Genomic DNA, 22,525 nt, shown 5'->3' on the forward strand with positions numbered 1-22,525 from the left:
CTTGCTGGAGATGTTGCAGAATACAGCCTTGCTGGGATACTATCAGGTCCCATGGAAGCTGTGTTCTTTGCCTTGGATAGGGCCTTTAACACTTGATCTACTGAGAAGTGTGGTGCAGGACAAGTATCAGGGATGTCAAAAGGGCCTTGGGGGGCAGAGGGGGAATTTTTCGCTGAACCTATCTGCTAGCAGGTTGGCTAAGTCAGTAGGATCGGTGTAAGTGATACTGTTTAGTACTAATTTGGAACAAACCTGGGCTTTGCCATGAAAGCTCCTGATGTAACTGAAGGCGGCTTTGTGGTTTCCCTTTATTTCGGAGGCTAGTTTTCATTCATAATTAGCTTTGGAGGTTTTCACTGGTGATCTAATTTGATTGTTGAGGCTAAGGAGGGAGTTTTTCCAATTTGCAATTTGTTCCTTTTTACCCTTGGATAACAGTTTCTTCCTTTTGTTGTAAAGCCTGTTGATAGAGGATGTCCACCAAACAGGTTTGTGTTTCCATGAGGAGCAGGTTTTAATTCTCTTGGGTATGGCTGAGTCCATGCAGTTGTACAGGTGCTTGTATACTGCACTGGTGTACTCTTCAGTATAGTTGTCTGCATCATCTGAGGGTGGTGGTGGTGTGAAGCTACTAATACCATCCATTAGGAGGCTGCAGTCAGCTTTTGAGAAGTTTTTTACTTTGATTATGGATGGGGCGAGTTGGGTGGGATAGAAACTTCGAAAAAGACAGTCCGATGATTTGATCTCACCAGGGAAGAACATACTATGGGAGTGGTGCAGAGGTTACCCATGTTGGTGAGAACCAAGTCCAGAATTTTATCTACCCTTATGGGGGATGAGATGAGTTGGTCTAGTGCATTAGAATTGATGAAGTCAAAGAATCCTTGAGTGAGTGCATTAGTGCAGGAATAGTTCACCCAGTCTATGGTGGGGTAGTTGAAGTCACCAAGGATCAGGGTGTTAGGTGATTCCATGATGGAGTCAAGTAGATCCAGGTAAGAGGAGTGGGTGTTCTGAGTCATGGAGGGGGGTCTATAGCTGGCTATAACTTGGATGGGTGTCTTGCCACCTGTCAGCTGCACCTGGAGTAGTTCCAGTGCGTCATGCTGGCAGACCAGTCTGGAGACGTGCCTGTCCTCAATGAAGATAGAGACTCCATCACCCTTAGTCTTCCCGACGTCATTTTGGGGTCCAAATGCGTGGAATGAGGTATAGCCTAGTAAGGCAGGGGTGATCTCTGCAGCCCTGAACCAAGTTTCTGTGACCACACAGATGTTGGCATCTTCCAGTGCAAGGAGGGCCTCCAGTGAGTGCATTTTCAGGTTAAGGCTTCTAGCATTAAGCAGCATGATCTTTGGTTTGCTTTTTGACAAATCTTTTATGTTGGAAGATTTGTCTTTGGTACTTTGCCTAAAAAAGGCACAATGGGGGATGTGAGAGTCTTGGCCAGAACCTGGAATCCCAGTGGTAACAGTTGGAGGTCATCTCTGGCAAAGCAATGATGCCTGTCAGCCATGTCATCCCAGGCAGACAGATACTGGATCCCCTTGGAATGACACCAGAAACTAAGCCAATTGTTTATAGTCAATTATTTTTGTTGGTATTGTCGTAACATTCTTGGTGAAGGTAGGATGCTGTTTAGGGCTAGGGTCATACCTCCCTGGGACACATAGTCAGAGTTCAATCATGTCTCTCTTCATATAGTCTAGGGAGGTAGATCTCATGTCATTCACACCAACATGGAGAATGACAGAGTCGTACTTGTTGTGGAGAGACTGAAGTGCGTGCATGATGTGGTGGATTCTGGCACCAGACAGACAACTGAGCGTGATCTTCTCCTTATCGAGCTTGATGAGGGGGACATCGATGTGTCTCACAATTGAGTCACCAATGACTAATATGTCTGGTTTACTGTTATGCCTTATGGGCTGTGTTTGTGAGACACTGGAGGTTTGTCTGCTATGTGTGATGTATTTGGTATTATGTGCGGAATGCTTGTGAGTGTGTTTTGGTGGTCTCTTCTGTTTAGGTAAGTTTTTATTGAGGACCTCTACATAGGTGTGTGTGTGTTGTGCTTGACTGTGTGATGTGGGTGGTGTGGTGTGTGTGCTGGCAATCCCCACTTTGTCAGGAGTATTGACTGTGGTGTGAGACAGCATGGATTCCAGGTTACTGATATAGATGCATTTCTTGCAAGTAGAAGAATTATGTGCTAGGAAAAGAGGGTTGTCGGTAAACATAAGGCAGTGGCTACACTTCTCAGTATGCCCATGTTGACCAGGTTGGCAGGAAAAACTGATGGGAATTGTCCGGACATAGTGTTCCAAATACTTGGGCGGACATATGGAGAGAGGGTTTTGATAAGGGTTTGTCCACAAGAGTGTAAACAGGCCCAAAACACAAGTGCTAAAACCAAAACTAAGATTCTTAGAATAACAGATGCATTTAATCAGGCTACTAACAAGCAGTAATAAATGCAGCAGAATAAAAGCACTTGAAAACTTAAGAGCAAACAGCATAAAGAAAAAGGTGATAAAGTAGGAAGAACACAATTACAGTAAAAGCAGGTGAATAAAGTGTAAATTTTTTTTTGAGTGGAGAGAAAATAAACCTCGGGCAATCAGATAAACATAGAGGTGTTGGCCAATGGCTAATACCGTAGGTGGGCTGACTCCAAAGAAAGCCAAACAATCCCCATCTGAAACTAGCTACTGAACTACCCTGAGAAGCAAACAACACAGACAGAATACAGAGGACAAACATATGAATGCAGTACCGTGCAAACAAGTGCAAAAGGGATACTTATCAGATGGCATATCGGATGACTATAGAATCCACCACAGCCAGGTACTTAGCTCTGCTATAGCTCTGCACAAATTAAAAAAGAATAGAGCATAAAATTATGTGAAATCATTTCAGATGGCTTCATATGCATATTAGTGTAAATGCTAATATTTGTTACATGGGTGTACAGCAAGACGTATCAAGGTATGTGCCAGTCATGTGCCTATGAATGTGGAGCACCTGAAGTGCCTGCCATGATGCATTTTCTTAATTTTATTTAAACAAACATACAAAAGTAAAAAACAGCTACAGATTGCGGTTACACATCCTGAAAATGTTACAGCAGAATTACAAAACTTCTTTTTTATAATACTTTCACATTTATTGTGTTATGATTAAAATTAAAGAATAGAGACCAGCAACAGAAGACAAAAGTATTGTTTTAATTAAGACGCAATTATTTTAACCCGATTTGTAGACTAAACCTTTGCAGACATTTATTGATAGAGAACTTATTTTTTTCTTTTCCCTTGACTCATCTCACCTCATGGTGTTTTGCTTCATCTGTATAATATAGTTATCAGTGTTACTACCTCAGACCCCACCTCCTTAGGTTTCCCTTAAAAAGGAGGATAAGAGCAATGGCTTAGCAGTATTGTCCAGCATTTCCATGCCGTCCCACTAAGGAGAACTCTCCTCGTTAATTGTCCAACATTTCCATACCGTCCCACTAAGGAGAACTCTCCTCGTTAATTGTCCAACATTTCCATGCCGTCCCACTAAGGAGAACTCTCCTCGTTAATTGTCCAACATTTCCATGCCGTCCCACTAAGGAGAACTCTCCTCGTTAATTGTCCAGCATTTCCATACCGTCCCACTAAGGAGAACTCTCCTTGTTAATTGTCCAGCATTTCCATACCATCCCACTAAGGAGAACTCTCCTCGTTAATTGTCCAGCATTTCCATACCGTCCCACTAAGGAGAACTCTCCTCGTTAATTGTCCAGCATTTCCATACCGTCCCACTAAGGAGAACTCTCCTCGTTAATTGTCCAGCATTTCCATACCATCCCACTAAGGAGAACTCTCCTCGTTAATTGTCCAGCATTTCCATACCGTCCCACTAAGGAGAACTCTCCTCGTTAATTGTCCAGCATTTCCATACCATCCCACTAAGGAGAACTCTCCTTGTTAATTGTCCAGCATTTCCATACTGTCCCACTAAGGAGAACTCTCCTCGTTAATTGTCCAACATTTCCATACCGTCCCACTAAGGAGAACTCTCCTCATTAATTGTCCAACATTTCCATACCGTCCCACTAAGGAGAACTCTCCTCGTTAATTGTCCAGCATTTCCATACCGTCCCACTAAGGAGAACTCTCGTCATTAATTGTCCAGCATTTCCATACCGTCCCACTAAGGAGAACTCTCCTCGTTAATTGTCCAGCATTTCCATACCGTCCCACTAAGGAGAACTCTCCTCGTTAATTGTCCAGCATTTCCATACAATCCCACTAAGGAGAACTCTCCTCGTTAATTGTCCAGCATTTCCATACCGTCCCACTAAGGAGAACTCTCCTCGTTAATTGTCCAGCATTTCCATACCGTCCCACTAAGGAGAACTCTCCTCGTTAATTGTCCAACATTTCCATACCGTCCCACTAAGGAGAACTCTTTTCGTTAAAGTTGTTTTTGTCCAATGAGATGCATTTAGCCATCATATAAATTGATAGTGGACTAGAGGCATGTTTTCTCGAAAAAGCTGAAAGCTACATATATTTTAAAATGTTAATACCCTTGTCCCTAAACATTAAAAAAGCATACCCCTTGGCAAGCTCTTATTTTCGATTAATTGAGGCTTGCTGTTTTTTTTTTTTTAATATTTGTTGAATTGTGCTTTTTTAATCCCCTCACTGTTTCTCCTGTTGGTGATTATCCCTTTAAAAGACTTTGGGCTCCATGGTGAAGAGGTATGGAGGCCTATCTAGGAGCCAGAAGACCAAGTTTTGTTAGTGGGGTGGGTAATGGAGGACCTAGCTGTGGGGAGAACAGTTTGGGTGGGAATGAGTAGCTTAAATGCTAGCGTGTCCATCTTAGAGGAAAAGTTGGATTTCCTGTCTGGCTATAGCCCCCACTGCCTAGCCTGGATTCTAATTCAGGTGGTCAGAAAGTATGGGGAAAGTACAAGCAGTTCATATGCAGCATGGGGTGCATGTATGGTGACATGCAAACAAACTGCATTGATATCACTGCGGCATAGGATGTGTGCATGGTGACAGTTTCATAGGTTCATAAGATTATACTAGGCTATTGGTCCAGAAGCCCTTATAAGCCTAGCCAAAAATTCTGTCCATATTCCCACCAAGTCAGCACCTGTTTCCCCCTGTCCAGCAGGGTCACAGGTGGGATCCCAGGGGTGTATTTTCTGTTTCCCATCCAGTCGTCCATGCGCCTCTTAAAGAGGGCTAGAGAGGTACTCTGCTTGACATGAAGAGGGAGTCTATTCCACACATGGAAGGGTCTTTGGGACACAAATCTATCTCACCAACAAGTTCTATTAATGTCACAGACCAGGTTGAGGCCTTGTGTGTCGGGTGTGCGAGTGGAGTTTGATTTTACGGATATGCAGCAACTCCATCAAGGCTGGGTCTGAGATGGCCTGGTATGCCAGACACAGGTCACCTCTGAGCAGTCTGTACAAGACTGAGTAGAGGGACAGGGCTTTTAGTCTATCTATATAGGATAGGTGTTTTTTAAACCTGAATGTTCCTGGTAAGGAACCGCTGTGGTCTCTCCAGCTGCTGCATATGCCTAGCAAGGTACATGCCAAAAGGGGCATTGTACTTGATAATGGGTCTGATAAGAGAGTAGTACAGGGATGTTATGACTTTCTTGTTCCTGGATGAAATGCTCTTACTTATGAGGTGGGGCATGTAGAAAGCCTTCCATACAACAGAGGCAATGTGGTGGTCAAAAGTCAGGCTGCTATCAACATGGGTACCCAAGTCTGTCATGACTGATTGTGTGCTTAGTATGTTATTATTAATGTGGTAATTAGTGGGGATGCCATTTTCCCCAAAGGGGATAATGATGCATTTCTTAGCATTCAGTTTGACACCATGCTTCTGGCACCAGTCATTAGTTTGGGTAAGGCCCACTTGGAGGATGTTGACATCACTAGGGGAATTTAAGATTGTGCCCAGCTTGCAGTCATCTGCAAACCTGGTCAGCCACAGACCACTGGTTTTGGCTTGCACCTCAGAAAAGTATATCCCAAACAGTAGAGGCCCCAAGACCGATCATTGGGGTACACCGCTCATTACGGGTCTACTACTTGAGGTGGCTTCCCCTATTTTGACTGAGTGTGTTCTATCAGTCAGCCAGTTAGCTATCCATCTGGTAACATGCAGGTTGATGCCTAGCTGGGAGAGTTTATCTATTACGCCCAAGTAGGGAATAGTGTCCAAGTCTTTGGCTAGGTTAAGGTAGGCAGTGTGCACCATCTTCCCCTCGTCCATAGCTTTGGTGACTGTTTTGAAGAAGTCAACCAAGTTTAACAGGCATGAACTCCTTTTAACAAAACCAAACTGTGTGATGTCAAGGATTTGGAGGATGCCAATATCCTTATTTAAAAGGTCCATGATAATGTGTTCCATGGCCTTGCACATCAGGCTAGTTAGGTTGATGGGCCTATAATTGCCTGGGTCTGTGGACTGTCCACCTTTGTGTAGAGGGATGACAATGGCTGTCCTCCATTCATCTGGTGCTGAAGTCAGTGCTCAGGCTTTGGTTGAATAGGGTGCCTAATGGAGCTGAGAGCTCATGCCTGATTTCATGTAGGATACAGCCAGAGATGTTGTCGGGTCCCATGGAGACTGTATTTTTCGCCTTTGAGAGGGCATTAAAGACCTGCTCCCTGGTTATGAGGGGATGGGGGCAGGTGCTGGGGATGTCCTGGGTTACTGATGGGGAGATAGGGGGGTGAATTTTTCACTGAACCTATCTGACAGCAGGTTGGCTATATCTACAGGACTTGTGTATGTGGTGTTATTGACCACCAGTAAAGAGCAGATTTGGGTGTTACCTTTGAGACTGCAGACGTGCAAACAACACACATTGATATCATTGTTGCATAGGATATGTGCATGGTGAAATGTGCAACCAGACTACATTGTTGTCATTGCAGCACAGGATGTATGCAAACAAATCACATTGATGTTACTGCAGCACAGGATGTGTGCATGGTGACATGTGCAAATAAAACACATTGATGTCACTGTAGCAGGGGCTGCATGCACATTAACACACAGACAAACTACATTTGCCTCCCCTACACATATTCAAGGTGAAATTGCTCAAGTGTCAGTAGCATACAGAAAAAAAAAACACCAGCATAATGATGAATTACGCTTCCCATAGGACATAATTGGCAGTGTGGTTTCTGAGTACGTGCTGGCAATGATTCACTGGTTTTGGGAGATTTCTCCCTTTTTCAAGTTTCTGCAACCATGGCGTTGACGTATATAATTTCATGGGGTGGGGGATTTGCCCCACACTTCAGGGAGTGCATGGAAGGCTTGCCACTACAGAAAAGACTAAAAAGGATTTATTTTCATCCTTTTGACTTTCGGCCATATTTTTCATCCTTTCAATACGTCATATTTCAGGAACCACCTCATTGATGTCACTGCATGCTGTAAGCAGGGGATGCTGATAATGGTAAAGTCTGTAACTGTTTAGTCATTTAGTCAAGTATGACTCAAAGTATTTAGGTCAGGAGACTAGTCGAGCAGCAACTGAATGTTTAAGTTCTTGCAAATTCATATTTGTGAGTTCATTGCTGCTGGTTATCCATTTTAGCCTCGGTTACCTCTTCTTTTGCTTTTGGTCTTTCACAGCATCATTGTCTTCTCTAATGTATCCCTGTGGTGAAAACTCTGTGGACAAAAACATACTAGGATACCCTCATTTATTGTTTGCCTTGCTGTGGAAATTAAGGAGGGTGTACCAGGATATGGCAGATGCTGTATGGTGCTGCCAGACAACATGCCAAAAACACTGTAAAAAAGGGGTCGTAGGTAAAGCAGTACAATACCAGAGCAACAAAATGCAATTATATATGCAGTAAGTGATGGCGAACCAAGTGAAAGTGGCTCCTGAATTCATTCAGAATGTATCTCCCCGAGGTAGCATGTATATCTTCCTCACATAACTTTTTTATTCGCTCTCCCTCTCCTTTTAAGTAATATACATTTCTCAGCCTTGTTTAAATAACAGCACTGGTTTGCAGAACAATGACTTGCTGGGGAGTGTTGTTTGTTCACTACCCTCTCTATGTAGGTGGTGTTCTTTTAATCACTTTTAAATTCTCCCTTTCAGCTCAGTGCCACAGGGGATGTTGCCCAGTATTAATTTTAGTTTTTTATCTTCATCTTCTGCATATTTATAGTGTTAATCCAATCTCAGATTTACCTTTTCAAAATTTAGTAGAAATGAAGGCTTCTAATTAGCAATAGTAACAACATGAGCCCAGAATAGTTATAATACTACTTTTAAGTGTTTAATTCTAAAACACACACACACACACACACACACACACACACACACACACACACACACACACACACACACACACACACACACACACACAAAAATGCCCAGCCCACTGGAAAGTTAGAAGGTATTCTTTCCTGTTTTACTGGCTAAGAAGCCTAAAAAATCTAAGTATAATATAGGGCATGAGCATATTAGTAGAAACAAGGTGTTTGCATAATGTTTCTTTAAACATGCAATAATAGCTTTGCATGCTTTGATTCTTGAATGTATCAGACATTCTGGGTGAAATATTTAATAAATTCTAGCTCCATTACTCAGAGGGATAAAGCCTTCAGTGCAACACAGAGGACCTGGGAATACTTTGCAATCTCGGTACTGGACGAGCCAATTTGGGAGGGTGGGAGTGAAAGCCTGATATCTTGTTGCCTGCTGTGGAGGAAGGAGGCAGCTTGGCTCTCTGCACTATTAGCACACGTCAGAGACTAGACATCACAGCAAAGCAGTAGAAAGGGCTGCAACATGCAGCCACCTGTAACTGGGTTAATTTTTGTGAGTTCTCTTTAGGGGTGTTATCTTTAATATTATCTCTTTCTTCTGGGGAAGCATAACATGTAATGATGCCACGGGGGAAAACATGCTTATATATGGCCGCTGCAAACATGTGAAGATAAATGCTATGACTGCTACTACCAAGGGGTAGTCAAGTGATAAGGCTCTCTCCGGTTTCCCTCCAGGGAGGACAGCAAGCCATAGGCTAGTAAGAACTTCCCACCATGGCCAACCTTATGGTCTGCACTTATTTTCACACCAAGGGCATTACTGATGCACAAATTGCATGAACTTTGCAACACTGTACTGTCTTGTAATTTGCCTTCTGACTGTCTAACAGCTAGCTCAGTGTTACAGAATGTGTGACACCAGATAACTTGGTTTAATGGGCTGTCTAGGTCCTACATGACTGGCTTGGGGGAGGGTTACTGAGTGTCTATTGACAAGCTCTTCTCTCTTAGGGTGTGCATGAGTTTTTGTGCTACCCATGAGCCTCCTGTTGGAAGCTGTGGTGATTGCAGTAGGTAGGCTAAAAGAAATGGGGAAGAGCTCAAGCAGATGATCCCAGTGGTTCATCCCTCTTTCTATACAAGTATTTCCTGCACTGATGCACACCATTTGCTTGGGAGGGGGGAAGAACCAGTGGATACGACATACATAAAAGTAAGCCTATCTGTGCAGTGTGGCAGCCTGAAGATGCCCCATCACCCGTTCTTTTCATCCCCCCAAAAAAATAATATAGTTGCAAAATAGACAGCCTCTTTCCTCTCAATAAGGTGTTTGGTCAGTTGGGGGAGAAAGAAAGAGAGACAGGTGGAGGCATGCAAGAGCACGCACACACACAGAAACAACAATACATACCCTGAATAGACAAATAAAGTACACAAATAAATAAAAGAATGTTTACTTACTGAGATAATCAAGGGCGTGTCCATCATGACTTATCCTGACCACCTTAAAATGCTCTCACCCTTTTCTGTGCCCTGTCGACTTTTGAGAAGAGACATCTGCCAAGCCTACAGGGCCTCTAAGGATCCAGTCTCCAAAACACCTGCTAAAATGACCTGAACTTCCACCATAATAAAAGTATGACCTACACATATGAAAGATATCTCCCTATTACATGAAATATCACGTTTATGGAATGGACTCCCCCGGATGTAAAATATAGTAGTCCTTTGACCCTTGTTAAGTGCAACCTGGATGACTGGATGGGCAATTATCAGTAAATCCCAAGTGCGGCCTTTCAAGCCCTTATGGAAATGGGATGTAATTAGGTGTGAAGTAATTTATCCTGTAAACAGTCTCACCTAGCCCCTCAAGCGATTATGGAAAGGGGACATAGCTAGGTCCAAAGTTATTCATCTTGTTGGGAATTTAGTATTAATTTCATGATTTGGTAAACTGAGTTTGGGATCATATGGCTGTGCTACAAATGGTACACCTAATCACCACTTAGTATTAACCTGTGAACCTGTGATTTGACTATCCAAGAATATTCTTACTCAGCTCAGTGATTCTTGGGAGGTTTAGGTTTCTATGTATAATAATCCATATTACATAGGTGACCTACAGTCTACAAAGATCTGTTGATAACTTAATAGCTTTTTTTCCCCTAAGTGCTTTTGCAACAAATACACACTGAGTCCCCCCCCCCTTTGGACCTGCACCTACTCACTTCCCAACACTGGGGAATCTCTAGATTTGCTGAGCGAGAGCCATCTGTTGGGGCTATTATTCAAGCAGACATCAGTGAGCTTGTGGTCTTACTGGCATGCTAGTAATAAGAGCATTTATTTAAGTCTCTAATCCACCCCAGTTGGGGGACAGGCTATCACATAACTGCAGAGACTCACAATACCCTCTCCCCTGCAAGTACATGCTCCCATGCAGTCACTAATGTGGGGTACCACCAGATGGTGGGATGGTGAGCTTTAGGCCCACTCCCAGGATGATCACTGAAAGGCTTGTAGCTGTATGAGTCCTGCTCTGACCTGTCCTCCACACAGAATGGGCATGCCTTTCCTCTCCTGTCAGTGCTCTTAAGAGCATGAACGGATAATCAAACCTGGACTGTAGTCAGGGTTTATCCCTCTGTACCTCTGGCACTAACATGAATGACTAGCTGTTATCGCTTTGGGAGCTCTTGGTTAATGTGTAATGCTGGGAGATGACAATGCAATTAAATGCTTCAACAGGGCAGAGTTACATGTCAGTTATACCTTGCAGGACATTCTGCTGATATACTCAGGAGTTGTACTGATATACTTCAGTGCTCACATTGGCAAATATATTTTAAGAATGCTCTTGGCTCGTTTGTCTTATAACAACTGTAAAACAGTGAAAATGTTGTTATCTTTGGCGCCTTTCTAGTTAGTCAGCTAAACCTTGGTAACAAAGGGACATCATGCCGTGTCCTCAAACTATAGAATAACATAAAAGATAAATTAACTCATCAAATAAGAGCTGTTTTGGAAAATGGGTGTCTTTTAATATAAAGTCAAAGTAAATACAGCAGTGCCATATGTCACATGCATTAAAACCTATGTTAGCAAGAAAAAGGTGATTGTAAAGTTTTTTCTTTTGAGTACATTTAGCATGCTCAAACTATTTGATTAATTTTTTTGTAACACTGCTGTCTATTTCAATCATCTAACAGCAGAGAATGTCTTAGACTAGCTTCTGATACAGTATAAAAATGTATGCTATTTACTGTTTGTGTCATTTTAGTATAAAACCCAGTACAGCAAGAAAGTCTTCCAAAAGCTTGTTACCCAACCAATAAACATCTCAGTTGCAACAAACACGCCCATTCTGGATAATTCAACGCACATCCTGAAGAATGTCACGGAAGCCCTTGAGAATCTCCAAAAAATAATATTTGTGGAAGAGCTCATTCCTGTTCCTGGATCCTCCAATAGCGTAAATGCTCTTGGGCTCGTGTTTTTCTCTATGTGTTTTGGACTTGTGATTGGCAACATGAAGCAGCAAGGAAAAGCACTGCGAGAGTTCTTTGACAGTCTCAATGAAGCCATTATGAGACTCGTGGCAATCATAATTTGGTAAATATCAGTCTTATAAATAAACCAGGGAAACATAATGGTACTGACTCTTGTATCCTCTAAAAGGAGCATCAGTAATATTTACAATAAGGTTATTTATTGGCATTACATATAAGCTGTGTTTTCATATAGTCATTTTAGTAACAATGACATCTGAAATTAATTTTTATTATATTACTACATACAAAATTATATTCATCTGAATTCTGAATCAAGCACATAAATGGATAGCAATAGAAAGCAAGTTGTGCTTTCCAGTAGCCATAAATGATGGCGCATCATTAATGTAAATATAAGTTCCACCTTTGATGAGGGGCTATGTATGCTAATGAGGTGGTAATCACATTGGCAGCTGTTCCACAGCCCTTATATTCCTACAGTGAGTGGTTTCCACTGCGCATAATATGCAGGAAGGCTGGGCACAGTTCTGTGATCTTTAACGCCTGAGATTAACTTAATATTCAAAATCAGAGACAACATTGGCATTTACTGTTTACTTCTATGTTTGAAGCCCTTAAAAAATGTTTTTGCAGCTATTAATGCTAGAACTTCTGATGTTCCAGAGTCATCAAAAGTTAATAGCAGCTCATCATCAGCAAAGTGAAATGATCAGAACAAATTATTTGTTTCCTTAAATGTTGAGATTTATGCAGGTGTCAACAAATGTAAAGTATCTGGTTAACAATTTAAAATAACTAAGAGCTAAAAAAAAAAAAAAACATTGTTGGAATAAATGTTTTATTGTTGAAGCTCTTGTGCAAGCTTTGTACTGTTTTACTTTTTGGTTCAGATTTATAGAAGTGGATATGGTGCTCGATTTTCATTCACCCACAGCCTTTAACTTTCTGAGCATTATCACTATAGATGTTTGCCCTAGTAAGTGCACGGCCAACACCTATAATGCACATGGAATGCATATGGACTGCACCCTCCACACCACTTCCACTCCCTTGGGTGCTGTACGTACCCATGACTTATCACCTGGTCACATGATACAGTGCTAGAGCTCAGAGATCAGTTGATATATACATGCAGGGAATGATCTGGGACAGTGATCCCCCTATTACACAAGGGTGTGTTGGTTCATGGGACTATAACTAAACTAATCCTTGCAGTTCACCGACTCAGATTCTAGCCACCCACATATACACCGTCTTCTGTCAAGATTCTGCAGGCTACACTTACTGCCTTTTCTACCACATTTGCATTCTCTGATCCTGGGAAGCTTTTCTTGCCATGGAGGGGTTCAGGTAGGTATTACAGCACTGCTGGAACATTCTATTTCTTCATCCAAGTTCTTTTTAATCTCTTCACCTTAGGGCCTTCCCACAGATATTTTCTTTCAATGTAGTCTGTCCCTTGCTGGATCTGCTCTCCTACCATTAGTTCTGGAACTCCTCATCCCAATTCGTGGATGCTGTTAACATACCATGGTTAGGAATGGTGTGTATTTATACAGATACCTGTTTTGAGAAGATGCATTCTTCTTTAACAGTTCATTTCCTCCTGATCAAAACCCTTTTTCTCACTTACTTATTGCCATTTGCTGCCCTCTTCTCTAAAGATTTCTTTCCATCAGGGCCCTCCATTTAGTGAGCTCTTGCTGTTTTTTATGTTAAATATATGGGTATATATGTATATTAATTTATTACACATATATATGTGTATGTGTGTGTACATGTGTATATTTATATATATATATATATATATATATATATATATATATATATATATAGCTATATAAATATATGTATTTGTATGCATGCAGCAGGATTTCCACCAACCAGACATTCCTGTTTTTTGTGTTCATTTTTTTGTGTTTTCTGCATGAATATAATGATGTGTGAACACAAATATATGTGTGTGCGTGTGTATGTTTATGTTTATATATCTGCAAAGTATTTGTATACATAGCTATGTGGGTATGCAAGCAGGAGTATGTGAGAGAATAAAAGGAAGAGATTAAAAGAAGTTATTCAGCGAACACTTATTTATATTCAGAAACCTGCATGCTTTTTGCATTAGTATGCTCATTGTAAATTTATAAATCTAGGAATTACTAACAGGAAGAAGTCTGCCTGGCTGTAGCTAATGAAAAAACAACTACAGCCACTCTCCTCAGACACACACACACACACACACACACACACACACACACACACACACACACACACACACACACACACACACACACACACACACACACACACACACACACACACACACACACACACACACACACACACATCACAAATGTGTAAAAAGGATGATATAACAAAAAAAAAATCACACCTCGTGGAATACTGGAAGCAAAAATGCACTCCATAAGGTGTAATTTATTTGTTTTATTTGCTGTTTAGACATTGATCCCAGCAAAAAAAAAATATGCAAACCTAAACCTGAAGGTTTCAATTGACAGACTTTATCAAAGCATCTTAGACAGTGGGAACTTCTTTAAGGTGCGTATTAGGGGGTCTCTATTTTCACATTAAGGATGCAGTGACTGTCTGCTGTTGTTCAAGCTGCTTTAATTTTGTCTGTGGATGAATACAATTATGTAGAGTTTTGGTTTCCCAGACGGCATGATGGAACTAAAACAATGAGTGAGAAGATCACAGAAAAAACAATCAGCAAAAGCAAAATGAAACTCCAGCAAAGCTAGAACTTCCACTAAATGACCTCACAAACCTCTTGTATCAGAAGCACATGAGATATATGCAAATAATTCTCATGAACATCAGGTGTTCCAGCTAATTAGCAAATCTAAATACCCATGATTTGTTTTGTCATTTTAGCGGACAATTTCAGTCCAATAAAGACAAACCACACTAGCTGTAGAAATACATATTTCACCCTTGTCATGACCTCATCAGCACAAGCAGAGTGGTTAAAAGCATTAGAAACACAGGGTTGTTATACCCACCTGATGTCCATTATCATTAGGGTCACTGCAAAAATATCCCAAACAACAAACTAAAACAATGAGTGAGAAGGTCGCTGAAAAAACAATCAGTAAAAACAAAATGAAAACTCCAGCAAAGCTAGAACTTCCACTGAGTGACCTCCCAAACCTCTTGTATCAGAGGCACATGGGATATATGCAAATGATCCTTATACAAGAGGTTTGGGAAGTCACTCAGTGGAAGTTCTAGCTTTGCTGGAGTTTTCAGATAGCATGGAATGCAGTAACAAAAACAGAAATTAAAGTTGCATTTCTGTGGTGGTCTTTGCAAGCGTCGGCACATAAATGCCTTATACGTGCCCAGTACCTCGTTCAGACATTTACTACAGCACAGAAGAAATGGAAGAAGGTTAAAGTCCCTTCATATAATCAATTTATTTTATAATGTAATGGATGTTTTTTTTTTTTTTTTTTTATTAATAATTGCATTGTATAATAGCAGAAATCTACACCTGTGTGTGGGATTTAAAATGAAGGGAGTGAAATAAGGTGGAATTATGTAAGCTAATTAGCACTAAGGTAGATATCCTGGCAGAGGTCACTGAAACAGTAAATCTTAACATTTTGTTTCACCCATCTTCCATTTCTCTTTCTCTTGGCCAGCATTTTTATCAGTGGTCTGTTATTTAGCATGATGAGTAATGCTGGTCTCACACTAATGTTCCAAGTAACCGTCATTGGTGCACTAGACACATTTATAGAGTCAGCATTGCTATACATATTCTTCTGTTCTTAGAGCTCCTTTTTGGCCCATATAGAAAAATATGCTCATTACAAACAGCTCTTGTATATAATAAAGTCAAGCATCATAAGCAGTTAAAGAAATAACTGGAAAGTACCCCAATAAATGGTTAAACATATCTTAAAGCTATATACAACTTCCTTAGGTGTTTGGGATGGCTTTACAGTTACACTGACCTCTCCCCGAAGACCTGCTTTATTAATAAACAGCATTATACAGGACATTTGCATAAATGTGGGGTAAACGCCTTACATAAGCTCCATATCAAAGTTGTCAGATCTAGTATAACAAGTCTTGCAAATGCGAAATTAAACTTTGATTTGAACATTTACACAAAAAGTTACAAAACTCACTATTACACTTTCAAAGTATTTTGTAGGGGAAATCCCCTGCACTATATGACAAGGGAATCTGTGCCCATCATATCCTCAATAACTCTATAGCCTACCTCTGACACAATTTCATCTGAAGGAAGGGGACTACTCTGATGTACAAGCCCCTTGGACTTAGTACATATCTTCCACGTTTACAATAACAGTTTTGTAATCCTGGGAAGCACAGCTTGATTTCTCGCAATTACCCCTTATACCACCATTCTATATTCTTTGGGGAACATCACAGTAACTGCAAATTACAACTTTTGGGTAGACAGCTAAAGGCCTAAGGGAGGAAATGGTGCACCTAGCAAAAACCCATGTGAACATAAGGGTGACTTGCACACTCTGCAGTGAAGGCACCCCTGCTCAGAACTGAACAGGGAGAAACAAGAACTGCAAGGCTGCAGTGCTACCCAGTGCATCACTGTACCAGCCTAATTCCTAGCAGTCATTTTAATTTTTCTTATTATTGTTTGAGAAATTCTTTGACTAGCATTGTTTTTTCTAATCAGATCAAAACGTTACCAATATTGTCATAACATTATAATGTTATCCTTGTCTCACAGTTCATAATTGCTAGGATTAAAGAAAGCTTCCCAAAGCTATCCATTTTTCTTTAGTATACATATATAGCTACCAAATATGTTCACACCTGCTGAGGTTTTAAATGTATACCAAATTTATGACTTTTTACCAGGTTTTCAAGTTTATCATCCTAAAATCTTATGCATAGTATTAACATATTTTTAAGTAACATAAACCATTCCAGAACCTCCTCTTAGAAGAAACATTTCTCCTAAAGGAAGATTTAGTTAATACAATTATGCATGTCAGAACACCATGACGTTTTTGTAAATGTGTGCATCCCACACCACAGTACCTGTGATCTGCCCCATACTTCTTCTTCATATTTGTGTTATCATCTTTTCAGGCATTTTTTTTCACCATGAGTCCCTACCACCATTGGTGGCAGAAACATTTCTGACTGCTCAATATTGTAGGACCCACTGCAAAATTCTTATCCTCCCTCAGTTTGTTTTCAATATACTGGAACTGTCCACCAGTTTCCAACTATTCAGTTCAGGTTGTTTCTCACTGTCTAACTTGGATTCCTGATCTTCATGCCACTTTCCAGGTGTGTCATTTCTCTCTTTCCACCTTCTTAGCATAAAATGAAGCTTAGCCCAAATATCCTTCATTTCATTTGCAGTCATAATCTTGCTAGGTAGACCCTTTGTTTGTAAAATGTTATCTGCACACTCAAAAATTTCAACATCAGAAGTAGACATAATCTCTTTGTTTTATTTCAGCAAATGCTTCAGTCAGTTTATTTAAGCCTTTCATTAATCACTAATAATCCCTCATCATAGGTAGCCCTTGTCATTCCTTCTCTAGGACCAGTTGTTGACAACACTTCAGGCTATCTTACTGAAGGACAGTGTATGGCCTCCCTGGTGTGCCGACTAATCTTCTATTAGTATTTACAAATAGTTATGATAGCAATCAGCAATAATGTGACAACTACATGTATTTGTCTTAACTAACATGTGTAAACATCACTCAAAATGCATTTCTGATGACTATTATTGTGAGGGTAAAGTCCATTAAACCACTCATGAAAGGGGCCTTGGCCCCTGCAGCCCATTATTCAATGTTACTATTTTTGAGTTGCTATAACTTGAAGGAAACAGCAGTCTTCCCACCTCCTATGAATTATTTGGGCTCAATGAAATTCTTTGCTATGTCATGGGTTTCAAAGAATATTATACATCTTCCATAAATACCACCCTTGGACATCCCTTAGAAAGGCCTTAGGGTCAGTAGAGTCTATCTAGACAATGGAAATAAATTATTTATTAATAAGGATGGGAGAGGCAACCAAAAAGTGTTTGCAGGTTAAAAACTGCATAATTCAAGTTCCAGGTAAACCCTCTCAATTGAATGCAGAAGCTGCCCTACCACTACAACAACACTTCACTTTCATGTTTTGATTTATACTGGTGGTGGAACTTCTAGGTCTTAAATATCAGTCAAGAATTATCAAAAGCAAATGGTCAAAATAAAAAATATCGATCCACTAAAGATTGAAAAGAAATTAAAAGAAAGTGCATTTTTGTGGGAGGCATGGTTCCTCATAACCCTCACTCCCTGTTAATTAAGAAAACTAACTCTAAGATTGTACTCTAGTGGTGAAAGGGCATATACCCCAATCCCTACTGTACTGTGATCTCACAGAGAATAAACTAGTGGTTTTCGATCAGTTGTGCCATGTTTTTCACATGTCAATAAAAAGCCACATTGAGGAAAGATAGTGCACCCTTTATGCTATAAGTGAGATCTGCCTTGTAGTCCTCTCTCCATAATGATACTAACCTTCTGAAACTCACTGAAGAACATTTTGAGACAATGCTGCCAGTAAATTGCTGGAACCCTATTTATTTTCATTCTTTCTTTGCACAAAATATGGAAAATCGTTCTCTTTAACAATTGTAATATGCAGGTTTGCCTCTTACAGGTACAGATTTGGCAAGCTTCCACTACCATAATTTATTAATACTGCAGCTCTGGAGATCTGACTGGACGGTGCGTGCTTTGGCCTTTGCAAGAAATGACCAAACCTTGCAGTTCTAGCTAGAGGCTCAAGCATCGTACACATCAACCATTTCTTGGGCAATAAGGGAAGTAATGCAGAGGGAGGTGGCTGTGTTTGATTACAAAGACAAAAAGAAACACTTCGGCCATGTAATCTGAGACATATGCACATGTTGCGATTTTTCTGAAGTTTTGTAGAATCTTCTGCATTCAGTTAAACTAACTGCTAAAAGCACACTAGCATGAGATGTCAGCATAGTTAAGTAGGTGCAAAAATGAGACTTGGCAACGGTTACACTGCAATCAACCAAGTTCCCACTGTCACTTGTTCTTCTCTGTTTTTCTTTTTTACTGTTGTTGTCATGACTGGTAGCAGATGACACAACAATCAAATTAGTCATCTATCACTTTTCTGATAAGATTTTAGTGTAATGAACCATCTGACGGCTGAGCCAAGACATTGATTCAGCAATTACATGATACATTTGTGACAAGCTGACTATGAAAATGTCACTTTAAGACATCTATTATAAATTTTACTTATTATATTTTTCTTTAGAAAGTAATTTATTATCCTTGTAATTATAGAATCCTTAATTAGTACAGAAAAATAAATCGTACTGAGACCACATATTCATTTTAACTTAATTACTCAAATGTGCTCAGGGCACTATTCCAGTTGATTGCTTATGATTATACTCTGTGATGTGGGACTCTTTTTTTTTTTTTTTTTTTTTTTTTTTTTTAAGATAAGACCTGATATAGCCACGTTTCATATTTTCTATGTCCAGGATAGTTTGTTCTCTGTTATTTATTGACTTTGCATGTATTTGATCCTTTTAGTATCCCTTGAACAATATAGGGCAAGCCACAGACTGAGGACATCTTTAAATTCACTCAGCTAAAATGCAACGGAAATCCAATAGCACTCTGAAGTGACAGTTTTGAAGAGTGTCTTGGAAAGTTTATATATTTGTTTCATACTGATATCTGAAGGCCAATGATTAGTTTAAAGGTTGAACCTTCCTCTTTTTTCAAGACTGTAGACTGCACACAGGAGGCAAAGATTAAAAAAATATATTTCAGCTTTGGAATATCTGCATAATGTGTGAAGATGCTATGCTTTTTCACAGTTAGCTGCCGTCACCGGATGTGATCTGACATCACCTGGTAATCCATTTCATTTGTTGAGCTGCTGTCACCGGATGTGGTCTGACATCACCTGGTAATCCATTTCATTTGTCGAGCTGCCGTCACCGGATGTGATCTGATATCACATGGTAATCCATTTCATTTGTCGATCACTCAGTACTACTCTTTTCTTTCCTCGCATTATTATTTTGTCTGTAAACACATAGTCCTTATATATAAAGAACGCATCCTAATTAAAATCCTCCTTTATTCTAATAATTGTAGATGCTGTTTTCTAAATCTACACGTTTCTAAATAGCTACCAAAACTGTACAGATCACTCCAGATGTAATACTTCATATGCCATATACAGATATGATTTAAAAAATCCGGACTTTTAAATCTTCAGCTAATATTCCAAAATTCTGTTTACATTTTTCTTAATTACATCTTCACACTGTGTTGAAGGATTTGAACTTGGAATTATTACCACTGAATACTTTTGCATTAAACTCAACCTCAGACTGGGTCTACTATACTAGCTTGCATTTCATGTACTTTAAGCACAATAGCTTGTAGATTTCTGAATGAAACCAATAACTTGATATCCTACATTGGTTATAAATTGACCATATTCTCAACTGGCTCTGGTCGACCAGATACCTAAATATTTAAAAACAAAACAAAACAAAAAGTCAGCATCAGTAATGGACCCTGGGGAATTCCGGTTATGACAGTAAATTCCTTTGATGTCATTTATTTAACCATCATCCACTGCTTCCTACTCAGTAAGTACTGCTTCACTGGGTTCACTAATATTTCATTTATTTCCATCACTTTTAGTTTCCAGACCAAATGTTTCTGCGAAATCTTCTGAAATGCTTTACTAAAAATCATAAAAATCAATCATTGCTTTATCCGTATTGCAATTCTTTAGTCACACATTTATAAAAAAATCTAAAGAGCAATTTAACAATATTTCTTTTTTCATAAAACACTGATCCAGTGATCCATTACAGTAATTCATTATAGCTTAATAAATTATTTATTTTGATGTCTAAAATTTGCATTAAGTTTGAAGTGAAATTTACTTGGCTATACCTTTCAAAATGTTTAAAACTACTTCTGAGAGTCAGTATCATTACAACCATATTTGTGCACTCAGAAACTTTTATGGTTTGGAAAGATATATTAAATAATCTCACAAATGGATCCCCTCACCCCAAAAGTCATTTTCATCAGCAACATACTAGTCCTATCTACTTCATTTACTGCATTCTCAGTTTATTTTTCAAATCTTTTATAGCATCATTCACAATTATCTTGTCATGTATTTGTTTTTCACCATTTTAAATATATTTACTTTCACAGAATCATATATTCCTTCATTTTTTCTTTGTTTGATAAAACATTTTTAAGTGATCATTTAGAAGTTCAGTTTGCTTACCTAGGTGTTTAACATCTCCTCTTCTTTTATTAACTGTAATAGCTGCTCTATTTCTACTTCTCACATTCTTATTGCATACAAACATCTTTTTCTACTTATATTTAACTTATATTTATTATTCTCAATTCTCACCCTTCTCTTGTTTCTCTAATTGCTAATTTAACCACATTACTGATTAACACACTTTTTTTCTCCCCTGCATGTTATATGTTTAAAAACCTATTGAATTTTGCATCTGTTACCATCTTTATTTAATCATTTTCACAGTCTCCTACCTCCTTTCCTTGTTTTATTGTGTAACTAGTCCTATAAATTACCATTTAATATCGCCATATTATATCTGGCACAGTAGATAAGTTATTTCCCCATCCGTCCCTCTTCCCTACCTCCTGTTTTATTTATTTGTCTTTGTTGACTGTAAGAGTCCAGCTAGGTAATGTACCCCTTTTCACTGGATGCCTGGGTAGAAAAGCTCCATGTGTCAGTTTAATAACAAATAATAGTATGTAGGAGACGTTACAAAAATGCCTACATGTAACAATTAAATTAATTACAAGTAATGCAAGGGAGATGCTCTAAAACATCTGCAGGTAAACAATTACAACACTGATGTTTATTGTGTGACAGTGAATACAGGTGGGTTGTGGGAGAATGGTCTGCATAAAATCTGTTAAAATACAGAGAGTTATTGCATGAGAGTTACTGCAGTGCTATCTGGGTAGCAGTGATAAACAGGGTGTTCATATGTTGCAGCTGAGTGTCTAAATGTTGACAAAGGCGCTAATGTTCATTCATGGCATTAACTACAAGATTAATCTTAATAATTAATTACAGCAGAACCTACAGTCTTTGCTTAATCTGTAGAAGTTAATTTTCAAACTGGTTCAGTATCCATACTTGTGTAGTCATTTTAAATCACATATTGTAGTTATATAAGGGGATTTTAGTGCCCAGACAGTTATACTTTGGTATCTTATTTAGTAATACTGATATTTATATTTCAAAGGTTCTACTACAAGCAATTGGGTTCCAAGTACTTGGAAATCAATATCTTCAGACAGGGACTCAAACATCTTGCAGCATATGTAAGCTACCGCTAGTACTCAAACTTGAATATAAGTTTGGGCAAGCAGCTACCGCACCTTAATGGAACACATTATTTGAGTTTGAGTAATCTAAGTGCAGCAGCCATAGAGAGAGGGTGGAAGGGGAGTTACGGTTGAGTGTTTTAAGGTTAGGGAGGGGGAGGGCAGTTTTAGGGTTAGGGAGCAGGAAAGGTGTTTTGGGTTTAATTAGCAGAAAGGGTGTTTTTGGTTTAGG

The 22,525-nt window shown here is 39.4% G+C and overlaps 1 protein-coding gene across 2 annotated transcripts in view; it reads left to right on the plus strand.

Moving 5' to 3' along the window:
* Positions 1-22,525, plus strand: part of LOC122787228 (excitatory amino acid transporter 1-like) — a 339,397-nt gene that overhangs the window by 227,675 nt on the left and 89,197 nt on the right. For both annotated transcript variants that reach the window (XM_044053826.1, XM_044053825.1), the window contains exon 6: positions 11,623-11,954. In XM_044053826.1, the coding sequence (XP_043909761.1) occupies positions 11,623-11,954 (332 nt within the window). The remainder of the gene's footprint in view (positions 1-11,622; positions 11,955-22,525) is intronic.

This window comes from Protopterus annectens, chromosome 13.part0 (genome assembly GCF_019279795.1).
Source record: "Protopterus annectens isolate FY-2018-M chromosome 13.part0, PAN1.0, whole genome shotgun sequence".
NCBI lineage: Eukaryota > Metazoa > Chordata > Ceratodontiformes > Protopteridae > Protopterus > Protopterus annectens.